Source organism: Myotis davidii, unplaced genomic scaffold (assembly GCF_000327345.1).
Source record: "Myotis davidii unplaced genomic scaffold, ASM32734v1 scaffold24, whole genome shotgun sequence".
NCBI classification, from domain to species: domain Eukaryota; kingdom Metazoa; phylum Chordata; class Mammalia; order Chiroptera; family Vespertilionidae; genus Myotis; species Myotis davidii.
In genome coordinates, this window is record NW_006298312.1 from 906,161 (window position 1) to 930,938 (window position 24,778).

The 24,778-nt window shown below is 34.5% G+C and overlaps 1 protein-coding gene across 1 annotated transcript in view; it reads left to right on the forward strand.

Moving 5' to 3' along the window:
• ROBO1 (roundabout guidance receptor 1) overlaps window positions 1-24,778 on the forward strand; it is a 1,289,171-nt gene that overhangs the window by 175,035 nt on the left and 1,089,358 nt on the right. The window contains exon 2 of the mRNA XM_006773945.2: window positions 13,401-13,539. Within this exon, the coding sequence (XP_006774008.1) occupies window positions 13,452-13,539 (88 nt within the window). The 5' untranslated portion in view covers window positions 13,401-13,451. The remainder of the gene's footprint in view (window positions 1-13,400; window positions 13,540-24,778) is intronic.

The window sequence follows — 24,778 nt, forward strand, 5'->3', positions numbered from 1 at the left end:
AACAAATACCAAGGGAGAGTTTCCAAAAGAGCAGGCAGTAAATTGTTGAATATTTCTGACAGCTCTTCTTTAGCATTAGGAGGCCATCGGTTACTTTAATAAGAAAAATTTCAGTGGCGTGATGGGAGCAGAAGTCATATGGAGTGATAAGAAAAGCAAAGGAAAGTTAATACAATACAAGAAGTGAATAGACAACTTTTCTAAAGGAACTTAGAGCCATGACTGGATAAAACCATAACTTTATGAGATACGAAAGGAGTCAAGCAACACATACTTCTAACTATTGTTTTTCTTTTGATTCATGTTTGAAGTTGTGAGATAGTAAATCACATTGAATTCTGGTGAAAATAATTGACTTGAGAAGAAAAAATGAAAAACAGAGATAAAATTGGCTTGAACAAAACAAGAAAAATAGCTGTTTGTATTAGGATGGAATTTTCTAGAAAAAGACCATAAAATAAGTTGGCTAAGTAATGAATTTTTGGGTGTTATTTTACCTTGCAAAAGACAAAGTACATAAAAAGTTATAATTACTATCTAGTACTGGGAAATGGGGGAATCACTCACAGCATAAATTTGAATCTTTGAAATAATTATCAAGAAAGAATCATAAATTCAAAATTTAATTTTGTAAATTCTATTTAAATGTGTATTTTATTTGCAACAAAAATATATTCTTTTTTCCATGAATCATAAATCATTTATTAGACTTCACAGTGACTACAATAAAATAGTAACCAAATAGCAATTATTTTTATGATTTTATAATTGCTAAAATTTACTTTTAATTTTGATTGCCTTATAATATTTCACTACTTTTTAAAAGCTGAATAACCTTCATGTACTTGAATTTAGTGTAGACATGTGACAACATTCAACAATTGTTTAAAATAATCATAATTTCCCAATTCTAACAGAAAAACATATAGTAGATAATTTCCTTCTAATTCTAATAGTTGTTTTTTTATTTACTTTTTTCCTCTACCCTGATCAAGCTTTTTGCTTCTGATCTCAAACTGGCCTCAAATAAGGGTAACTTGAAGACAAAAAATTTGAAATCATGGCAAGTACAGAACGTGCAAAATGTAAAAGCCATGAAAAGAAAAGAAAATTGTTTCTCCCATATAGTCATCTTATCTTTTAAATGCAAATGATTATTTAAAGATCAACTTCTAAATGAGAAAACATATGTAACTTGCTGAAATGAAGTGATCTTTAACTGTTCAGTGGTGAATCTCTTTACTGATTATTATTTTGTAATAAAATGTATTGGTTTTGTGTGCTGATGTGCTCCTTTTTTACTTTATTCTCTACCATTTTACACCAGTTACCCCGAGGGCAGTGATTTTCAACCGGTGTGTCACAAAAATTTTCAAACATTCAGTACTTACTATTCAGACAGGGGAACTGACCTCTTTTCCCTTAGATTATTGACAACACCCAGCACAACAGGAGCTGTCTGGTGTGAAGCACTGTTTTGAACCACAAATATGTAAATTATATAATAGAGTTGCATCTTATTGGTCACATTCATAATAAGATTGCATCTGATTGGTTAATTCTTGGTACCAGAAATCCTTATACACAGGTATAGGCAGTTGATTTTTTGAAAAATCACTGGCTGGCATGGCTCAGTTGGTTGAACATTGTTCCATGAATCAAAAGGTCTCTGGTTTGATTCCTGGCCAAGGAACATGGCAGGGTTTGGGGCTGGATCCCCACTTGGGAACATGCAGGAGGCAGCTGATTGATGTTTCTCTCTATCTAAAATCAAAGCAAACACATCTTTAAAAAAGTCACTTTGAACAAAAAACAATAGGTAATTACTATTGTTTTTTTTAATTTTAAACAAATCAAAATTATAACTATTTTCTGGTATGTTGCAGAATTTTAGAAAGAATTTATGTGTGTCATGAGATGAAAAAGGTTGAAAATCACTGCACTTGAAAATGGGCCAATAGGAAAGTGTTCAATGCATGTCCGTATAATCAATGACTTATGAAAGCGTTTTACTGAGAGCCTCTGATCATTTTATCTGCCTCTTCAGATGGCCACAATGTGGCTGTCACCCTGGATCTATACCATTAAATGGCATATTTATTTAGAGAAAGGGAAGGTCTGTGCTTTAAGCAAATTTGAGTGGCCCTAACATGTTTTAGTCACCTCATATTCCCCATTTATGAGGGAGGGAGGGATCTTACCATTGTGTCATGGTGATGGCTGAACAGAGGATATCCAACACTGGGCAGACACCTACTCACAGCCCCAGGGAAGGGGACACCACATGCAATGCAGGGTCACCTGGAGGTTGCACTCTGAAACAGGGTGGAGGACCAGAGCAAGTGGGAGGTGGGCTTTGTGGGATCAAGAGGGTGAGGGGTCCTGGTTCCCTGGGAGTGTGTGATTCCCTGGTTTGAATAATTCCATAGTCAGGCTAGGGAGTGAAACCTGATACTCAGAGCTAAGCAAGAACTGTACCTGGTCCCTTTGATAAGGAAGGTTATTTGCACAAAGGACTTTATCCACAGGAGAGGAGCGGCAAGGGAAACTTGGTGCCACTTAAGGCTATCCCAATTTCACCCGATGTCAAGATAGTACATAATATCGGGCCTTTATTTTAGGTCAAACAGTACACACATGACAACATGAAATAGGAAATAAAGGCCAGAATCTCAGGGAATTCTCTTCAGAATTAGTTGAGAGTCCAGCAGTATGTAGATACATACATTTAAAAATGAATAATCTTGCATTTATGGCTAATATCTTAATTAAAGGAGTTGAACCAAATTCTAACATCCAAATGATTAAGATTTTCCTTTTCCATCATAATATATAGCATCAGTATAGTTGCACAAAGCTTGCCTAAAGAAAATAAGTTTCCTGAAATTCCAAATGAAACCATTTTTATTTTCAGTAGGTTGTTTTAGATGGGTTGTGGTGAAAAGTTATTTTTGTAGCTATAATTGGTTATATGTTGAAATTTCTGCTCTTTTTAACATGATAAATTATTTCTCTAGGACAGTTGGTAAGATTTAGCCAGATAAATGAATTAATTTATAATCCAGCTGTGTTCGCCTCCTGCTGTGTTACATGGCCAGGTCTTTCTAGGCAGGGCTTCATTTCACATCAGCCCAGTGATGGAGCTCTGAAATCATTTGGTTAGTAATTAGGTGCTTATCAGATTCTTCCTGAAAAGGCATGAGACAGTTATCTGAAACAATTATCTTTGAAAATGGAATCCTCCATTTCTGATCCTGCTGAGGACATTCAAAAGAACACTGAGTGGTTTAAAGCTAAATCCTTTCAAAACCCTTACCTTCTAGAATACACACAACACAATTCCCAATCATAGAATCTACCTCCCATCTTTCATGCATAGCCTTTTGTGTGTGAATTCTTTTTTGTAAGTCTTTGTGTATTTGACATATTAAAAGGGCTTTAGACATGCTTTTCTGTTACTTCATTAATGTCTAACTTACTATAGCATTACTAATAATATGAGATTGAATGCTTTCTCCTTCTGCTCCCTCTCTGTTGTATCTTCATAAACAACTCAAGAAAATTGAAGGTAATTGCTGGGATTGACTAGGCTCTATATGCATTTTGGATAATCATATTTCTAGAGCTATTTGTTCTTAAGTAATATAAAATTTGCTACTCATTTAAGTATTAATTGCAATCTACTTATAGCTTAGAAATTAATATAGAGATTTAATATGACTAATTATAAAAAGAATATGTATTTAGGCACTAAGGATAACCAAACCTGAAGTAACAGATTTTAATTTATATGTCACATTCATTTAAAAATGATGCTGTGACTCATATCCCAAAAGAAATGAACTGATTTTAGGTTTCTATATCCACTCAAAGCAGTGTGTTTGAAATTAATTTGTATAGAAAATAAAAGCAAATAACAATGAGAACTAAGTGCATTTTGCTCTGTTTAATATTGGTAAATATAATGTTTCTATAAGTGTTCTCTGTCTTTAACCACCATGATTTTTTGTCTAATGTAATGCCAATCTTCATAGACATATGGACTTCATGAATATTACATCTCTTTTGTTTATACTTCTGTTTCCTCTGCAAGTACATTGGTCCAAATGCACATCACTATATTCATAATTCTGTGTTTATTCATTAATTCATTAATTCAACAAATATCCAGTATTTACTCCGGGGCAGACAAGGCACTAGAATTATGGACTATTTCAATAGTGGCCTGTGCTGCTTCATGGCATACAGATTGTTCCACAGTATGTCTGTGATTTGCAGAGTTTTTATCCTGGAAACCATGTTTGCTCAATTCATTATTCTGCTTAAGCATCTCTTCTGTACACAGAGCCCTTTACATTCTGGCCTTTCAATTTGGCAGCTTCCTCTCCAGGCACATATATGCCACCCGAAATCTCATCCAAACAAAACCATTTCTTATTCTTCAAACAGGCAGGCTCTTTCCTCCATGCTTGCCTCAGCTGGAACTTCCATTTAGAATGCCATTCCTCTCCAGTCCTAAACGCTTGGCTTGATCAACAACTGCTCTCCCTTTAAGATCCGCCTGAAATGTTCACTTCTGTGGTGAATGTTTTCCAATCTGCCAAAAGTACGGTTGCTTTTTCCTGTCTGTGGTCTCACAGAATATCATTTTATTTAACTGTTATGGAAATTACCACATGCATTTAATTTATCTAGATCTGTTTCCCTCTGCCAAACTGTAAGCTCTTCTAGGAAGAAGATGTATCCTATTAATTTTTGAATCTTAGGATGGTACATGATAGGTTCTCAAATATTATTAAATGAATGAGGGACAGACACATGGGTATGGGCATTTTAACTAATTTTCTGTCCTGATTTACTTTTTGAGAAAATAATCTAATGGTGTCACCATATTTCATAAAATATATTCATTCATTCATTCATTCATTCATTTTACCTCATCAGATATCTGTATGCATTGAAGCTTAAAAGTAGCACCGCTTGGATTTTCACTTTTAACTTGCAGTCCGGCTGGCTTTAATTGAAGTCTTGTTTTCTAAAGTGAAAAGTAACCAGACATTCCCTTTCAATTAGATCGAACAGAGGAGGGCATGATTACAGCAGTAGTCTCTGAAAGCTGAGGGTGTTGAGCAGATAACTAACTTCACTTGCTGTGCAATTGGTTTGTGGTTAATTCTGGGAATTGCCAGCAGAACATGTTTGCTAAATTGTCTGTTCATTTTCTCCTGTTTTCTCTAATTCTTGTGCTAGCTCCCTCTCTCCTCTGTCTACCACTCTACATTTCTCCCTCTGAACAAGTGTCAAGCCAGACCAGCTTCTTCGGTAACTTTTCTTTGACCAAACCAATGCCCAGACAATTTCTGCTAATTGTGTTTCAGTGCTAAGATAAATGTAACTTATCGAGGCAATACTTATTTTCAGAAAAGTGAGGATATTGATGTTTACTTCAATGTTACCTACTCAAAGATGATATTTTCCAGAAATATATGCCTGAAACTGGATTCACTTTTGGCCAGGATGACCAAACAACGTGTGTCCCACTAACTTTCATCAGAAAGATAAGATGAAAAATAAAATTGAAGGTCAAGTGGGAATAGAATTCATCTGGCTGTGCTAGTGTGAGCACTGCATTTGAAAAATTGCTTTTGTTTGAAAATTGCTTTCTTTTTGTCTTTGTGTACATGAGTATACTTTTAAGAAACCATCTTTGTGAATTTGAACATTCATTTTGAAAAGGACGCCTAAGGTAAACAGTTTTTATTTTAGCTAAAATATAAGAAAAAGGAAAAAAAATCTCGTGGATTTTTCTTTATATTAAACCTTTACATTCTATATCTTTACCTGTAGAAGTTTTTTACACTAAATCATATTTTTAAATTTCTTTACTTTTAATACAGTTCCACTAATTTATGAATACAACCTTTCATTTTTAACAAGTCTGAAAACTAGATTTCCTGAGGCAGTCTTATAATTAAAGTGAAAGGAAGATAAAATCTCCATTTTGCTGACTTTTACCTTTGCCTTTATATTAGCAATACTAATGAACTTCACTGTGCTTAGGGTGAGAAATCGATTTGAAACTCTGCATTTACTGTTGTGCCGCCTCCCTTCCCCCCCGGCCCCCAGCCCCAAGGATTTGTGCAGTTTAATCTGCCGTTGATTCCTAATGATTATGTGAGCTGCCATGAAGAAACTGCTGCTCATCCTCATCCGGCCCAGTGGATAGAAATTGTGTTTATTTTTGTACATAACTGCATGTCCATCACTTTAATAACATGATCTAGTCAGTGGTTGACAACCATCTTACTGCCTTTATTGATTTTAAGGTTTAATCTTGAAATGCATATATAGATTCTTGGAAGGCACTATATTAAAATATCTAATCCAAACGCGTGGCAGCATAGCTTTAAACCACTGATGAAGTGCCAATTTCAACATGCTGAAAGGAGACAAAACATTAACTAGGACCTTTAGTGATCATTAATTCCACTCTCCTCAGGGTACCCATAGTACCTTATTTGAAGATGACAAACAGCCGAAACCGGTTTGGCTCCGTGGATAGAGCGTCGGCCTGCGGACTGGGGGGTCTCGAGTTCGATTCCGGTCAAGGGCATGTACCTGGGTTGCGGGCACATACCCAGTAGGAGATGTGCAAGAGGCAGCTGATCGATGTTTCTCTCTCATCGATGTTTCTAGCTCTCTATCTCTCTCCCTTCCTCTCTGTAAAAAATCAATAAAATATATTAAAAAAAAGATGACAACCAGTATTTTGAATACTCCATGTGTACTATTTTAAGACCCATCTAATGCTTCTGATTCTCATTTTATAGCAATAAAATAGTTTGTTGTTTCTTTGTGATGATTTTCTTAAATTTGTAATATAGTCCAATCTTTAGTACAAAGAATGGGATTAGTGAGGCTCATTTTTACTAGTAGTTGATGTTATTTCTTTTAATTTTTTAAAAATAGTAATAATCACTGTATCTTTAAATGCTCTAAATCAGTGAAATGTCAAAGCAATCAGAAGTTCAAAATTTTGCAAGCCTTGGGAGTGTAGCAGATTCATAACATTAACATTGGCTCTATTTGGCTAATGCTTGCTGTCTTCGTCTGTTGGGGCTTCTATAACAGAATTCCATAGACCAGGTGACTTTTAAACAAACAGACGTGCATTTCTCATAGCTCTGGAGGTTGAGAATTTCTAGATCAATAAGCTGACGGACTTGGTGTTGGTGAGAGAGCTCACTTCCTGACTTATAGACAGCTATCCCCTCGTCTGGCTCTGATTCCCTGGAGTCTCTTTCATAAGAGCACTATTCACACTCATGGCCTAATCACCTCTCCAAAGCCCCATGTTCCAATGCCATGACAATGAGTATTTGATTTCAACAAGTGAATTTTGAGTTAACACGAATATTCAGTCTGTGGCAAGAGTAAGAGTTCTAAAAGGATGTATGTCTCACATTATTTTACCTTCAGTCTATTTTTTTAAATGTTTTTATTCGTTCTCAGTGAAATGAAGGGAGAGAGGGAGGGAGAGGGAGAGGGAGGGGGAGAGGGAGAGAGAGAGGGAGAGGGAGAGGGAGTGGGGAGGGGGAGGGGGAGGGAGAGTTCTCATCCTCTCCTCCCACCCCCACATTCTGTTTGCTCTGGGAAATTCAGTAGGTTGGCCACATGCTGTTTCTTTTCTATGAAGATAAATCGAGGCATGTTTCTTATAAGCTGGCAACCTAGGCATGGAGCCCGACCTCCTGGTTCATGGGTTGATGCTCAACCACTGCACTATGCCAGCCAGGCTTCTTTCTGATTCTTAATTGATGGTAATGTTATCAGAAAATTGTATGGGTGAAATCCCTCCATTGCTGGTGGGAATAGGGTACTTACGATATCATGAGAAAATAATTTTCTAAGAAAATGAGTCATTTTATATGCATGAAATGATATCCCTCTGTTTTCAAAGTCCCATTTCCCATAAACCAGTTCTGGAAACGGTGCAGCTGGGGCTACAGCAGAGATAAAAGCAAAACCAATGTCCAGAGTTTCTGATTCATGGTGGAGCTGGGTCCAATGTAGCACTGGGCTAGTCATAGTTCATTAATCCATTATGTATGGGTTCCACATGGCTGTGGGCCATATGGGCAAATGTAGGGGAGTGCTCCCCCTGTGACAATATAGCAAAAGGGCCCAGGGAGAAAACTCTGTTCAGGAGTTTATGTGTCTCAGATTCTGCGCCATTGCAGTGCCACGCTTATTCTGGCCAATGCCGTGTTCCCAGGTATGACTGACAGCCAAGCACCTTCTCTTGTCATCCAGACCTTCCTGGGCATGCATTCATTGTCCATTCCCGTTCCCCATCAACCTTTGGGGAGCAGGTCTGGAGAAAGCAGGCCTGCAGCTTCCTGAAACAAATGACCTGCCGATATCATCCAGGCTCCCCTTGACTCCTTTCCTGTTAAATATTAACCAGGTTACTACAACAACGGTCCAGAACATATCTGTCTATATGGGACTACTAAATGGGATTGTGTTAAGTGAACTAAATAAATGAGGAAATAGTTTCTGGGTCTTTAACATGACTTAATAAGTTATTTCAGTACATTTTGAATAAGAATAAGAGTCTCAAACCATCTCATTCATTAAAGTATGAGGTTTATCACCTTGCCCTGAGCGTCCACAGTATTTTTGCAAATGTTGCATTTCCCGAAAATGTGATGAGAATTAGTCTCTTGTGAAACTAATGAAGGCTAATGTGTCCAAGATTCATTCAAATAAAACTGATGTGTCAATAGTCATGTGGCTGTGCTACATATCCAGGATCTTCAAGGAATTGGTTGAGAAACCACTAAGAATCTTGCTACAGTGTTTTAATCTATTCAGCCCTAAATCTGTGATCTCAATCCTCTGCTTTTATATGTAGTATGCAATTTTCAAATAATATACTCTATACAAGAGATGTGACAGTGCTCAAACTTCACAACAATTTGGTAGTAATTTGTCTATTTTGCCATGTTTATATGTAAACATTAAACCTAAAATTTTAAAAGGTTTTAAACACTTCTAGCTTCTTAATATTTTAAAGTAAATACATCCCCACTACACAGAGCAATGATAAATCCTTAGTGGAGATAACTATAGAGATATGCATATTATTATTCTAGAGAACTTTAGAGTAAGAGTAGACTAGCCAGTCATTTATAAAAATTATACATCAACTATTTAAAAAACAAAACAAAAAACCCTGACTGGTGTGGCTTGATGGGTTGGGTATTGTCCTGTGCACCAAAAGGTTTCACTTTGATTCCTGGCAAGTGCATATGCCCGGGATTCTGACTCAATCCCCAATAGGGGGTGTGTAGGAGGCAGCTGATCTGTGTTTCACACACATCTATGCATCTCTCTCTCCCTATCCCTTCCTCTCTCTCTAAAAATCAATAAACTATTTTTTTTTAAAAAACAGATAAGCTAGGCTGGGGCCCTGGCTCACACACACACACACACACACACACACACTTCTTATTAAGCCTTCTGTTACCTAGGTTGAAATTTTGGGAAAACACTCTTCCCTTCCCTTCCCTTCCCTTCCCTTCCCGGAAGCAATAGCGGTTTATTAACCAAACCACTGCCATCCTCACATCCGTCCTTACCAAAGTCATTCCTTCCTTCCTTCCTTCCTTTTTTCCTTCCTTCTACCTACCTGCCTTCAGTGTCCCATACACCACCAAATTATGTTGCCTTTTCTTTGAAATGTCTTAATATTTATTTCCTCTTTTTATTCCACTTAGCAGACTTTTATATAAGATCCTATTCACCATACCTACTAGAATACACTAAATAATCGTCTACATGGTTTCTCTTATCTTTTTTAAAAATATATTTTATTGATTTTTTACAGAGAGGAAGTGAGAGGGGTAGAGAGTTAGAAACATCGATGAGAGAGAAACATTGATCAGCTGCCTCCCCACCCCCCACCCCACCCCCCAACTGGGGGATGTGCCCGCAACCAAGGTACATGCCCTTGACTGGAATTGAACCTGGGACCCTTCAGTCCGCAGGTTGACGCTCTATCCTCTGAGCCAAAATGGTCAAGGCTCTCTTATCTTTATTTACTCTTTTTCAAGTTTATTATTGTTACCAAGCTTTATATTTCCAATTGGGGCCTTATCAGGCCGGTTTGCTGCTGCAGTGCTTGTTATAGCGACTGGTCATTCCAGTCATTCTATCATTCCGGTCACTTGCCTTTTATATATGTAGATTGAAAGGAGAAAGAGAGAGAGAGAGAGTGAGAGAGAGATTTATTTGTTGTTTTGTTGTTACATTTATTTATGCATTCACTTGTTGATTCTTGTATGTGCCGGGGATCAAACCTAAACCTTGGCATATGAGGACAATGATCTAACTAGCCCATCTAGAGCCTGGATACACATGCTTAATACTTGGATAATAGCACTGTATAGATGTGTGTATGAGGAAAAGTGTCTTTATATTCACTGGGGTTATGTTTGTGGTTGCTGAATTCACTATATTGTAATACACAGATAACATCTAAACTAGTTCTATCTCATTCTTTATTAAAATCAATTGTCCTAGTGCTAATATGTCAAATAGTGTGATTTTAAATGGGAGGTTTGTGTATTTGCTATTAAGTTTATATCCTACTTTAGGGAGGTTTCATTTTCAGAAAGGGCTCAGAGGATAAAAACTTCAAGGTATTATGATATATGTGCATAGCAAATAAGGCAGCTGCCACTTCTGATCTGTGGGACTTATCTTAACATCGTTATATTACTAGCTATTTATGTAAATTCACAGACTTGTCCTTAGATAATAAAAATTTGTGTGATGGACATTCATACTAAAACATTATAGAAGTTTGAAATAAATATCTTCCTTTTGAATAAAACTTGCAGGAGTTCAGCCAACTATAATAAATATTTATCTTTTTAGGTGAATTTTCTAATTATTATATCAACTTTTTTTTACAATTTTAAAAGGAGAATGTACATGATTAATAAGGAACTTTTTAATCTCAACAGCTATCTGTTACTAATTAGCTATATGTAATTGTTAATGAAATTTTTTAAATATAATTAACCATAGGTATAATAGACTCGGGTTAAATAATTATACTTTAAAGTATTATTTAACAAATAATATTAAATTATTTTAAATTTTCAAATAATGAGAAAATCATAAAGTCTCTAAATTCAATGTGCTTTTATTTACATCAAAAGCTGAGACAAAACTACTTATGCACAATTTAAGGAATTAGAGGTCTAAGGTTATTCCAAAACAAGCTCACTGATTCTAGTGCCCACAGTAACCCAATATTAGAGTGAGGAGAAATATGGGAAAATCCCTAGGCAAGCAGAATCCAAGAAGAGCGGGCAACTATTATATCTAAACCCAGTCAAGCAGAAATTACTAGGATGCAGTACATTTATATATTTTCTCAGAAAGAACTAATAATCTGTACATCACTGAGAAATGCAACTGTGAGCCAAAACGGTCAGTGAATAGTCCTTAAAAGGAGCCTCTGAACAAGCTAACAACTGCACAGAATGGAGAGTAGGACTCTTCATCTAGGTTTGCATTTATCTGAAATCTAATCTGCTTTCTACTCTCACTTGACACTTAAAACAGATAACACATGAAAGAAGAAGTCATTTATGACATGTATTAGGATAAGGAAAGTTGAAAAGACATTAGCCCCAGGACAAGGAGGATAAATAACAAATATGAACTTGCAGTAACCAATAATATTTTCTGGAGGCAACCTTATTCTTAAGAGTAAAGGAATAGTCCTCAAATCTTTCTTGAGGTCAGATGACTTTAGCTGTTTGGCAGGAGGATTAGGCAGCTCTGCTAAGGGAAAACTTGGCAATTAACTCTGCGGTGATAAGAAAGTAAGAGCAGCTCTGCTCAAAAAGACAAATTGACACTAGATTTGTGCAGATCAACCTACGGTGTAGAATGGAGTTGGTCATCCTTTTTCAAGATTGCACTTTTTAAGATTCCGAGTATCACAGAAATATGTGGTAAAACTTTGTTGTTGTTTTTTTGAGGGGGGGCAGATTACATTTTATACCATGCTAGCTTTATTTATGTATTTTAGATTAACTGAATAAATGTCTTTCCACTTCCAGTCTTCCAAATCTAATCATTTGCCAAGTCCTACAAAGTACTGACCTGTATAATGCCACCTGTCTGACTCCCTCCTCAGCACCATCATTTGTTCCCTCTCCTTTGCCCATGTCCTTGATGTGTGTTCATTATACCTTTCTGCCCTATGACTATGACCCAGTGCTGTGTGTCCTCACGATTACTTTATACTTCACATTTCCACCAGAGTCATTTTCTAAGTAGCCTGGACAATTATCATGTGTCATTAAACTCCACAGCGACTCCTAGGAACCTGTTTTTATCTTTTTGATTTTTGATCATATTATATCCTAGAAAACTCTATCAATTAGATAAAAAAAACTCCCTATATACAGGGTGTCCCAAAAATGTATATGCTATATGCACTTTGAGGAATTGCTAATTGCAATGGGTTAAATCTGAAAAAAATAGAAACGTCAATTGAACTATCAATAATGTATTTGTATACATTGGGGGGGGGGCACTGTGTGTGTGTTTGTGGAGAGAGAGAAAGAGAGAGAGAATTTTCTTCTCCTCTTATAAAATATTATCTTGTATCTCCAATTCCATTTCTTCAGAAAGTTTGGTCAGTTCTCCCAGGCGACACTGAACAGCCTCCCACCGAGTACCTGCTGTTTGTCATGACTTTGTCCGAGGCCCCCCGACTTAAAGAACTGTTGCCTATAAGACACTGTCATGTGTTGCTTGGGCCAATCATGATTGATACAGAGTGCCTTTTTCAGAATAGAAAATCTACAAGTTTTTTTTTAATTTGTTTATAAATTGATATAAAGGGGCCTCAAATTATTCATGTGCCTGAATGAAGTGAGAATATATATTTTTGTCTTTTGCTGTATCCCCAAAGTTGCATACTGACTGGCTCATGAAAAGCCATCTGTAAATGTTTGTTTAGTGAATGACTAACCATAGTTTTCTAGACCTCACAAGAGTGTTCCAACCAAATTGGTGAAAAATCAAAATACTTGGTATCCCTAAAGGGCAGATAAAATGAAGAAATCGTTTGTTATATCTGAGTGAAAATGCATTTTCAAAATTAATAAATGCTGCATTTATTCAAAATGTATATCTTAGAATGTATTCTGTGTAAATTATATTCAAGTTTAACCATTTATCTTTTTATCATTTAAAAAATGACATTCAAATGCATTTGAACTAGAATTTTTCACCAAAATATAATATTTTCTTTATCTCAACATGGCTAACCATTAAGAAAATAATTTTCTGTTTTGTTTACCTTACAGATAAAACCTATCTGTGCCACTGGCGGGGTGTAATGCAAGGAAGGGACAAAGATGAAATGGAAACATGTTCCTTTTTTGGTCATAACATTACTGCTCAGCTTGTCAAAAGAACAGCTGCTCCTGTCACAGCTCATTCCAGGTAAGTGCCAGGCACTCGCTTCATCAGGCTTTGACCAGTATTTCATCTTTGCTTTAAATTCTTTTTTACCGTGTGTATTGTAAATCAGATCTGTTCTTTTCCGTTGGAAGTTTAAGTCTGTGTGAATGGCTTCTTAAGTATGTGTGCTGATAAAATCCAGGCATCAAATATTTTCCTTGAATACAGAGCACTTTATCCATTCCCTAGAGAAACTGAGAAAATTTAGAAAATGTCACTGTCACTGAAACATGGAGGAAGTGATTGTATTAACTAAGTGGACGGAAGAACAATCAGAGGAGGGAAGCAATGTGTAACATAAAAAGAACAGCGCCACAATGCATATCTGTACCTTAGAAAAGGAATATCAAAAAGTGAAACTGTTAAACCTGAAATTTCTAGAGTAGTGACATGTTAATTAACAGGCGGAACACTGTCAGAATAAAAATGTAACAGCTGCTCTGTTGCTGCCATAGTTACTATTGTTTTCAGGGAAGTTAAAAGCCTGGTTACTTGAAGTTATTATTTTATTAATGGTGCTGAAATAACATTGCTATGAAAAGCTTTACTTCAACTTTTTAAAATAGGAAATAGTCTAAACCCAATGTTATAATAGTGGAAAATAGGACAACATATTGATACACAATCAAAATATTGTTTCACCTTCCCTCAGATAACACTATGGGAACAAAATGAAGGTAATTGGATATATTTAGTGAAATCATATTTTAGCCAAGTTATTGATAAAAGAATGGCATAAAATGTTTTGATTAACCAAACTGTAAGCTTAATTTTTATTTGTCTGTTTTATTGTTTCATTTATTTTAATATTCAGCAACTAAGTGTAACTTATCACATGTATCACACCAATCAGGATTCTCAACTAATCCAGAGGCTTGAATTATTTTTTTCCCATGCTGGGTTAGGATTGACAGTTGGAACTCAAAGATAAGGGGGGTGTGAACAAACAAATTGATTTATTAAAACATTTTATAAGGTGGAACTATACAGAAAATTAAAGTCTGTCATAGTAAACTGCATTTGGTTACACATTAAAAATAGTACAAGTTTTTATTTGTAACCTGTTTCTATATGCCTTTCTCTTGCCACAACTCTGTTGAATAATTAAAATTAGTGAATGAACCAAATATCAAAAAAGTCAGTATGAAAAAATGTCATGCTACACTTAAGAATTATGAAAAATGAAAATTTAAATACAAAATAATCCACTGTCTTTCAAATTGTCAGGATAAAGAGGACATTTATATGAAAGTGCTTTGAAAGTTATGACTATAGAAATAGATACAGATACTTATGTAGATATATAGTTATATTGGTCTATCCATTTATAGGTGTAATTGTTACAGTTAGGTGTAAACTGTAGCATTTTAAGCTAATAACTGTTACAAGTCAACAAATTAAGTTTATGATCTAGTTATTGATCAGGTAATCATATCAAAATAACCAAGTATGGTTTGATCATGTTAATCTAGAAGAAGGAATGCATGCATGAATGTACGTGGGGTGTAAGGTTTATCTGCAGAACATAAATATACCATTTCATCCACAGAAAATTTATCTATGAAATATAAAGTTGACTTTTTTCTCATGAAGAATGAAAGTTAAGGTTTGTAAAGCTTATCTAGAATATAAAGTTACCTTTCTAATTGAAGATATTATATAATTTCAGAGAAGATACATCAACTGGTACAATTAGGTACAAAATTTGACAAAACTCTGCAATATCTTACATGCAAGTATTTCAAAACTAAAAACAACAACAATATATATGAATGTATTGATCAATAGAATATATAGATTGGTTACAAAGGCAATCAATTGGTTACACCTTAAAAAGAGCTAAGAGTATTCAAAAATGAGATGTATAAAATTAAATGGCTTTCTTGATCAGGACCACAAGAGTTCAAGAATTATTTAATGTAATTTGCCTGTCAAAAGAAATACGCTGTTAGCTTTCAAAACGCACACCTGCAGAGTAGGAGCCATTTTCATAACTGCCTCCACCTGGGAGCACTGGTTTCAGGCGAGGGAAACTAGAAAACCTGCTGAAAGGCGTCATCAGCCTCAGCATCTCTTCTCCTTCACATTCATCTCAGGGTGCAGTGAAGTCTGATGCTTTTGTTCTTGTTTTAGCTTTGTTATCTTCAGTAGTGCTCCTGGCCCTGGATTGAGTTTAGTTCAGAGGACAGAGGGAACAAAGATGGGAAGACCCAATTATCAGTGTGTTAAAAAGAAACCATTTCTCATTCAACTTATTTACTTCCACTTTTTCCCTTAAGAAAATATCGTTCTTTATCAGAAATTTATTTCAAAAGTCAGAAAATGAAAAAATAAAGCGCCTTAGGGGATAAAATAAAGATCAATAAAAATAGCCATCATAATGTACATTATTTTATTACCACAATAATAAAGAGGTTTTCAGTCAAGCTATCAATTGGGTACTTGGTGTAATTCAATATTATGACATCATTTGTATATAATGCTGGAGTGGATGGGTTATTCAGCTCATGTTTTCTATATTCTAGTTTGTGTCCTTACATAATAAATTTTTAAAACTGCTTAAGTTCTATTTTATTGTATGTGAAGTGGTTGGTGTGTCAGAGTGGTGACTTGAAATTATTTGTACATTTTAAATCAAGAAAAACTATTTTTGATAAACTGTAAGTCAGTTTTAGGAGAAAAGGAATGAATAAGTAGTAGATTCTAGGAATGATTGGGTCTCTCCAACCATTTGCGTTGTTGCCTTCATTGCTTATAGAGACAAATCAAACGTGCCTGATTATTAAAACCGCTGCCAGACATCCCTCTTGTCAATTTACCTCATCCCCTATTCACATATAAAATTCTCTTAAAACGTGACTGTGATTATCTCTTGAGGCCTCGAGGCATACTGTATCTGGGCTGCGCCACATCTTTATTCAGCCTATGCTACAAAGGAATCTTACATTTTAAACATCCACCTCTGATTGCAACAGATGTCAGGAAGACTAGGGGAGACAAAAGGTAAATAACAGGTTTTAAAAATACGTGTTTGCCAGATAGTGGATTGAATTGAATATTTAAAGAACATATATAGTTAAAATGTTGATTTTGAGGTATATATTTCAAGATTTTAAACAAAAATCTATGGGGCGGAAGAAGCATAGAAGGTTGTATTTCTATTTGAATACATCTGACAACCCACTTTAAAGTTAAACATGATTTATTTTTCCCTCTCTATTCTCTACATGTGCAGCAGCATTGTCCTTCATTAAAGATGCAGGTGCTGACAGGGTTATTTCCTTTGCCCTGCCTCATGTCAACAAGCCCTGTGTGTGAAATTGTCTGAAATGATTTGCTGCTCACCCTCCCCACCTACCCATTCACCACTGCCTCAGTACCTTTCTCTTATTTCGAAAGGAAAGAAATTGCAAGGAGTTAAGTGTTATCTGTGTTTGAATCAACTAATAATAAATGAAAAATTTTAAAGAAATGATTCTGTATGTAAAATTCTAGAAAGAGTAATAAGTATATACTTATAATCAACATATATTTCTATTTCTGTGATTTTATTTAGTTTCCACATGTCCAGCAGGTTTTGAGTATATTTTAGAAATTATTTCAGATTTAAAAAAATATTTGTTATAATGCAAAAATACATAAAAGTAAATTTCTGAAATTGAAATGTAATAGAATCTTTAAGTGTTTCTTTTGGAATATATTATTTAACTAATAATGTTGCATGTCCGCATCCTTCAAAGGTTTTTACCTCAGGAATGTTGTTCCTGTCACTATTTGTGATTAGTTTCTCTAGTCCTGTAGACATGGGCAATGATAGGGAAAATGCGTATTGTTTAAATCTATAGAGATTGCATGTTCATAAACAGTTTGATTTTTTATCTTTTCTCACTATTCAGAGACTAATCAGCTAATTAAGAAAACTTACCATTATGTCTCCTACATTAGAATAGAATATTTAGGTTTAATAGTACATTAACATTTCTTAACTCTTCCAATTATGCACTGTTAGAGGTGTTACTATAAAAAAGGGACTTATTTTTTATGTGCCACTTGACAATTCCATATGATGACAGAATTCTCAGCATGTTTTGCAGAGATTATTTTTTTTTAGGAACATTTTCGATGCTTATTGAAAGTAAAGTTTCCCAGGGCTGTTGGCAGTGTCCCTGAGACAGGGAGCCTGGCTTCAAAACCCAGGAACCCGTACTTCTACAGGTACCCAGTCACCCTCCCAGAGAAAATCTGAGAACCACTGCTCTCAACAAAGTATAAGCTGATGAAACAAATAGTTCATACATTCACAAGATGTTTATTCTCTCAGGAAAGATTTTTATGAGAAAGTATTTATTAAAGTGTTTCATTAAAGTATTTGGAGATATCTGTTTTATATATTGCAAGGATTGGGGGAGGAGATTTGAGGCAACCAATGGTAATTTTGCTTCCTTTTTTGCTTATATTTCTTATTGCTTTTACCTCATAGTAATGTTTATAGATTTAAAAACACAATTGTTCACAAATGATGAGAGGAATTAGCTCAATACAAAAAGCCATTAAACTAATAAATAGATTAATGAAAACATATATAACTAAAAATGACTTGAAATAATTCATAGGTTGGCCTAATGAGTACAATTAACCCTAAGTTTTGTCCAAGTCCTAATAAAGTGTTGACTCAAACAGTAAGCAGCTGGGAATCTATATCCAAATTAGAGTAATATGTCAATTATATAAATTTTCTGGAAAAAGAGACCAAGAACCAGGGTTGCATTATGACTTACAGGAACCCTATGTAGTAAGGCCTTCATCTGCTGTTATCCCCCATGAAAGAATAGTAAACATTTCATTTTAAAACTCTCTTGGCATCAACATGAATATAATCTTTGCGTCTAAAAGTTTTTCTTCTTATTTTGAGGCAAATTAAAATATTTTCATGGTCCCCAAACTATATTGATGTCCCAGGCTGTGCCCCATGTGTAGTAAGTTAGCTCTGTTTGAGCCTTGAAAAGACCAACTATACATTTATGAATTATACCCAAATGTGATACTTAAAAACAATATTTACTAAAAATAAAGTATAATAAAAACTCAGTCTTATAGATTTTTAAATATATTTTTATTGATTTCAGAGAGGAAAGGGGAAGGGAGAAAGAGAGAGAGAGAGAGAGACAGAGAGAGAGAGAGAGAGAGAGACATCAATGATGAGAATAATTGATTGGCTGCCTCCTACATGCCCCCCACTGGGGATCGAGCCTGCAACTAGGGCATGTGCCTTCACAAGAAATCCAACGGTGACCTCCTGGTTCAAAGGTCAATGCTCAACCACTGAGCCACACCTGCTGGGCCGGCCTTACAAATTGTTTAAGCCTTACAAAAGCTAGAAGAACACCATAAAGTAAGAGAAACTAATATTATCTGAATGTTACTGTTCACAATTTAATTTGAACTAAAATGATAAAGGACCCACAGACACTAAGGAAGGAAAAAAGAAACTAAGGGAAAAGGCAAGGGAGGGAGGGTAAGAGAAAGGGAGGTAAGAAGGAAAGAAATACAATTCCGTAAACATCAAGAATATCAAAATGCTATAATGTAGAAAAGATGGCTTTTGCTTCACAAATGGTGTTTGAACAGTATCTCTGCTTGGGTTATTTGTATTTCCTTGGTTCAAACTTCTTTTCTCCCAATGCCAGACATTCTTTTCCTCTGAGAGAATGTCAGAATTAGCTTGTGTCATTTAATAATAAACAAAGGATTTGGGACAGTGAGAAGATTCTCTATATGAGAGTTGTTCTTATTAACATTGATAACAATATTATTATCTGTAAATGGTTTTTGCTGGCCTAGTTTGCAGTGGGGCAGCTACTAACTACAGTACTATTGAGCGAAAATGCACATAAAAGTAAGAATGAGGTTCTGTGATAGATGCTGGTAGGTCTCATTGCCAAATGTGTATTAGAACCCAGAGCAACAACTTGAGGAGATCAAGGAAAACTTCACAGAACAGGTAAACAGGAAGATAAGATGTGTTAGTAAGTTAACATATATTAAACACCTACTCTGAGCGCTTTATTTTAAGTTTTAGTTTTAGGAGTTCTGTCTGGATAAAAAGGTGTGAGTGGGGAGATAACATCAGGCATACACTAAGAGACAGAGCTTGATGACTATAATAATGACTACTACAACTTGTTTAGTGTGGTAGAAAAGTGCGTAGGGGATGTTTTGAGATGAGTCCAGAGACAGGTTTGCAGTTCAAATCTTCAGGAGCTCTTTATACCTTTCGAAGAGACTTTAAATGTAAACTGTGGTCAGAAGGGAGCCCTTGGGAGGGTTTAAACCAGGGAGTAATCCAACAAAATTATTTTTTAGAACTATAATTCAGTGGAAATGTGTTATTTTTATTTTTAATTCTTAACTCAACAAATATTTATTTAACAGGTACTATTACATGATAGTGTTGTAAATTTGGAGGAGATAATGTGAATGAAGATAGTATTGTGCTCTTATTTTTTCTCTCTGTGGAAGAAAAATAATAAAATCCAATCACACATCTAATATTCTAATTGCATTAAATTATCACTATTATAGAAGAGAGAAAAATGGAGGTGTTCAAAAGTATTATCCATATCTAAAAGATTAAGCAGTATGTAGAAATCATTCCCTGAATGTTTACTGATAAATGAATAAACTATTGAGAGGAACAGAAAAATATAGTGAAGGCCTCATCATAGAAGGGGAAATAGAAATGGTAGAAACAGGATTGAAAATATACAAAATCGGCAATACTAGGTAATGGTGGAATGAGAAAAATGAGAGAGAAGACTCAAGAATGATCCTAAGATTCATTGCTGAAGGATGGACCAATGGTGACATCGTTAATGAAAACTAGCAGACATAGCTTGCCACATTATGATTTGATTTAATGTGTACTTATTAATATAAGATTTATAATAATTATTTTAAAAGATCAAGTAGAAAATATATAAGCATAATAGTACACTTCTGTTTGGTTTTAGAACTAGTATTTGTTTTATGGTTTTTTTCCAGGAAAAAGTTTAAAAATGAAATATTATGTTATTTAAATACACTATTCATATGTATCCATTATGCACATATATGCATATATGTGTGTATATGCATATATGAGTTATTTTTATATGTATGCATATATACAGACATTCCTTGCTATTGTCTCTTGTATAGATATTAACACCAATCAAATTTTTCTGGACAATTAACCAAGTTAAAGTTAGTACTCATGAGATTAATAATAAAACCAATTTCTGAAGTAAATAGCTATTAAAATATCTGGTATATATGATTTATTCTCTTAGTGTAATTGAGTTTCTCAGACTTTTCTCTCATATTCCTTTACTGACATAAACACATATTTAAAATTCTTGGATTATTACATGTCACTTGCCATTGTGCTGTGACCTTGGTTTAACTTTTTGACATATTTGTATGTTTGTTGGTGTTAAAAAGGTTGGAAATCCCATTGATAGAAGTGTCAAGTCTTGAAAGAGAACAAACACTTATAGTGAAAATAAACATTCCTTAATTTCCAGAGAATATCACTCAGTTGCAGATGAGGTCTTAATAACTGGAGAAATCGCCAGCTGTTCTTTATTCCATGGCTCTTTCTTAGCCTGGGTCTACTAGTGCAGGAGTTTATCTAATTGTTAAGTAGATGGAAGCAAACTAAGCAGGAACACAATCAGCAACAAGACAATGAAGAAACTCGTTTGTAATCTGGTGGTAGAGCCCAGAACCCTCTGCTTTGATGATATGGCCTTTGTGATGAAAAGGGCTTGAAAACCCCCATGTGCCACACTTTCCACCTAATTGAGCCATCAGAATGCATTGCAACAAACAGAGTGCCTCATATGGAATGGTCTGTCATTTTTGCTCCTCTATTGCTCCGTTAATAGATAGAGGTGCTATTCTAGATTATGACTGATAGACGTTGTATGGTTCAGCTGTTGTAATTGTGCCTGAGGGTCAAGAAAGCCTTTCATAAAAAATTCCCTATTTGCCTGAGAAATTGTCATTACTTCATTCAACTATTTTCCCCCAGATTTCCTAGTGAGCATTCATTTATTCTCTCTTTTTATTCACAGCTTTCCTCTGTCTATGTGCCTGATCTGAGTCCTTTGTTGTATAAACAGATACAGTGCCTCCACCAGGTCTTTGTGGAAGCATTGTTTTGAAAATGATTTCCACCTTTGATTTAATAATTATTTTAAAAATTTGTATTTTGGACTTTAAAAATACAAATAATTTATGAGTAATTTACCATGTAAAGTTCAATGTATGTGGGGTTTGAAAGCCAAAAAACCCCCCAAAAAACACATAACAAAATCTATTGTGCACATTTTAAAATACATGACTATATATATATATAAATGTACATATATGTACATAATGTACATATATACATACATACATATATGCAGACATAATAGTTATATTTACACATACATTTATATATACATTTAAGTATACATTTATGCATAAAATTATTTGTGTTTATTACTTTAAATTATCCTTATAGTTCTGGTTAATACATATATATAGACTGATATAGAGGTTACAATATTTTTTATGTTCTTAAAATAAGGTAAGATTTATCATGACATAGCATTTTTTCCATCAATGTTGATAGTCATTCTCTAAATTACCAGGGTTCTAGGATAATGTATCAACACAGTTTACTGAATTTTTTATTTATGAACATAATTCTGTAGAAATATATAATATAGTTTCTTAGATTTCTATCTAAATGGTCTTTCACCTTTATTTTAATGCATAGATTCATAGCTTGACAGGGAATTCAATTAAAATCATAAAGACATCATAACTATTACTATAAGCTGAGGTAGGGACCCAACATTCTATGTTGTCTTTCGTGTTTGTGATATGTCATTGCTCAATAGGTCATAGAATTTCCTGATAACTTCATGACTCCAATAACTCCTTATCTCTTAAATTGCACATATTTGTATATTTATTTTCTAATATGGTCACAAAATTGTGATTTTTAAATAATGGTAGAATAAGAGTGATTCTTCTCTTTAGCAATTTATAGCTAATTTCATTTTCTTTAAATAGACTGAATTTCACATTATATAAGCTGACAATGATTGCAGTAAGATGCATTACTATGTAGGGCTAAGAAAAATTATAACTACCAATTAAGACATAAACAATTATTTAAGTTTTTTTTTTTTAAATATATTTTATTGATTTTTTACAGAGAGGAAGGGAGAGAGATAGAGAGCTAGAAACATAGATGAGAGAGAAACATCGATCAGCTGCCTCCTGCACATCCCCCACTGGGGAAGTGCCCGCAACCCAGGTACATGCCCTTGACCGGAATCGAACCCAGGACCTTTCAGTCCAGAGGCCGATGCTCTATCCACTGAGCCAAACCGGTTTCGGCCAATTATTTAAGTTTTGTTCTGTGTGATGGACTAATCAGGCTAACTTTTTAATGCTTTAAAAAATTTTATTCCTTTATAAGAAGTAGACACTTCCTCTTGAATCTAGTTTTGTGGGTAACAAACAATAATTTTGAAATTCATCAAGAAGTAGGCATCTTCTTCTACCTAAGTGTGTCTTTTTGAGTACTTTAATTTTTACTCTCTCTCTCTCTCTCTCTATATATATATATATATATATACACACACATATAGTATATATATACTATATATACATATATACATATGTATATGTATATGCATATACATATATACGTATATACATATATACACATATATAAGTATATATAAGTATATATACATATATATACACATATATATACCATATAAATGTAGCCATTCTTTCAACATTAAATATTTCCTTCAATAATGTCAAATCTATGCCTGAAATTATGTTTCTAAAATTCAAATAATAACAACTTGACAATGAAATCATAGTAGACTCATGGAAGACATTTTAAATGACAATTAACTCCACATGTGTGTCCCCATAATGCACATAATTCAACTGAAATTACAACAATATGAACAGTTATGACCAAGTAATCAGATCACAGTCAATGACAATTACATCAAAACTGCTGTCTGCCTCATAGCGATTGTGAGATTCCATTAATGTAAGAACACAGAGTCAGAATATGGGGACACATCAGTCTGAATCAAGGAAATGTGATATATGGAAGGAAATCGAGCCTGACAGATATCTTAGGTTCTTCATAGCTATTTTATGTAAAGGCACACCTATCCACTGACCACCAACTCTCCTTAATAGAGCACAAGTATAATGCAATACATTGTTCATGTAAAGAAAAATATACAGTAATGTGAAGACAAATATAATTACAGTTTATACATTTAAAGGCTCTCTTTTCCCCCCCCTTCTAAATGGAAGAGTCTTTCTCGGGTTTAGAAACCTGTTCATCAGAAAACTAAGCATTTTTACTTGGGATCTCTCACCATCAAGGTAGTAGAAATTCCTAAGCAACATGCACAGTGCTGAAATTAATCTGTATTTTTTATTATGTAGCTATATTTTTTCCACACAGAAGTTCGTAGGTAGAAAAAAAAAGTTTCAGTAGATAGTATGCTCTTTCCACAAGTGTTTCCTAGATTCTAAATACTTTCAAAAGTATACTAAAACTTAATCATGTAAATGGTTGAGAGTAGTAGTTGTTAGGTATTTATTAATTAAATGATGGAAGTAATAAAAATTGGCTATATTGATTAGAAGCAAATTTTACTCTTTAATCAACCTGTAACTAATATATTGATTTATTCACTGAATGAATTCCCCAATGAAGTGAAACAAATAATTGAATCCAATTTTGGCATAGTTCTCTCAGAACTATAAATCTATTGTAATTTTCCACCAAAGAACTTTTATGGTAAAACTAAGATTCACTTTGTAAAAAACTGCCAATTTTTTTCTTAATTTTTAAATTCTTTATGGTTTAAAGTATTACATATAGTATTACATATGTTGCCTTTCCCACCCATTGAGCTCTCCCCACAGCCCCCGTCCCCCAGTACATGCCCTCACCCCCTAATGCCTGTGTCTATTGGTTATGCTTATATGCATGCATACAAGTCCTTTGGTCAATCTCTTACCCTCTCTCTCCCTCCCCTGCCTTCCCTCTGAAGTTTGACAGTCTGTTTGATGCTACCCTGTCTCTGTATCTATCTTTTGTTCATTAGTTTAGGTTGTTCATTATATTCCACAAATGAGT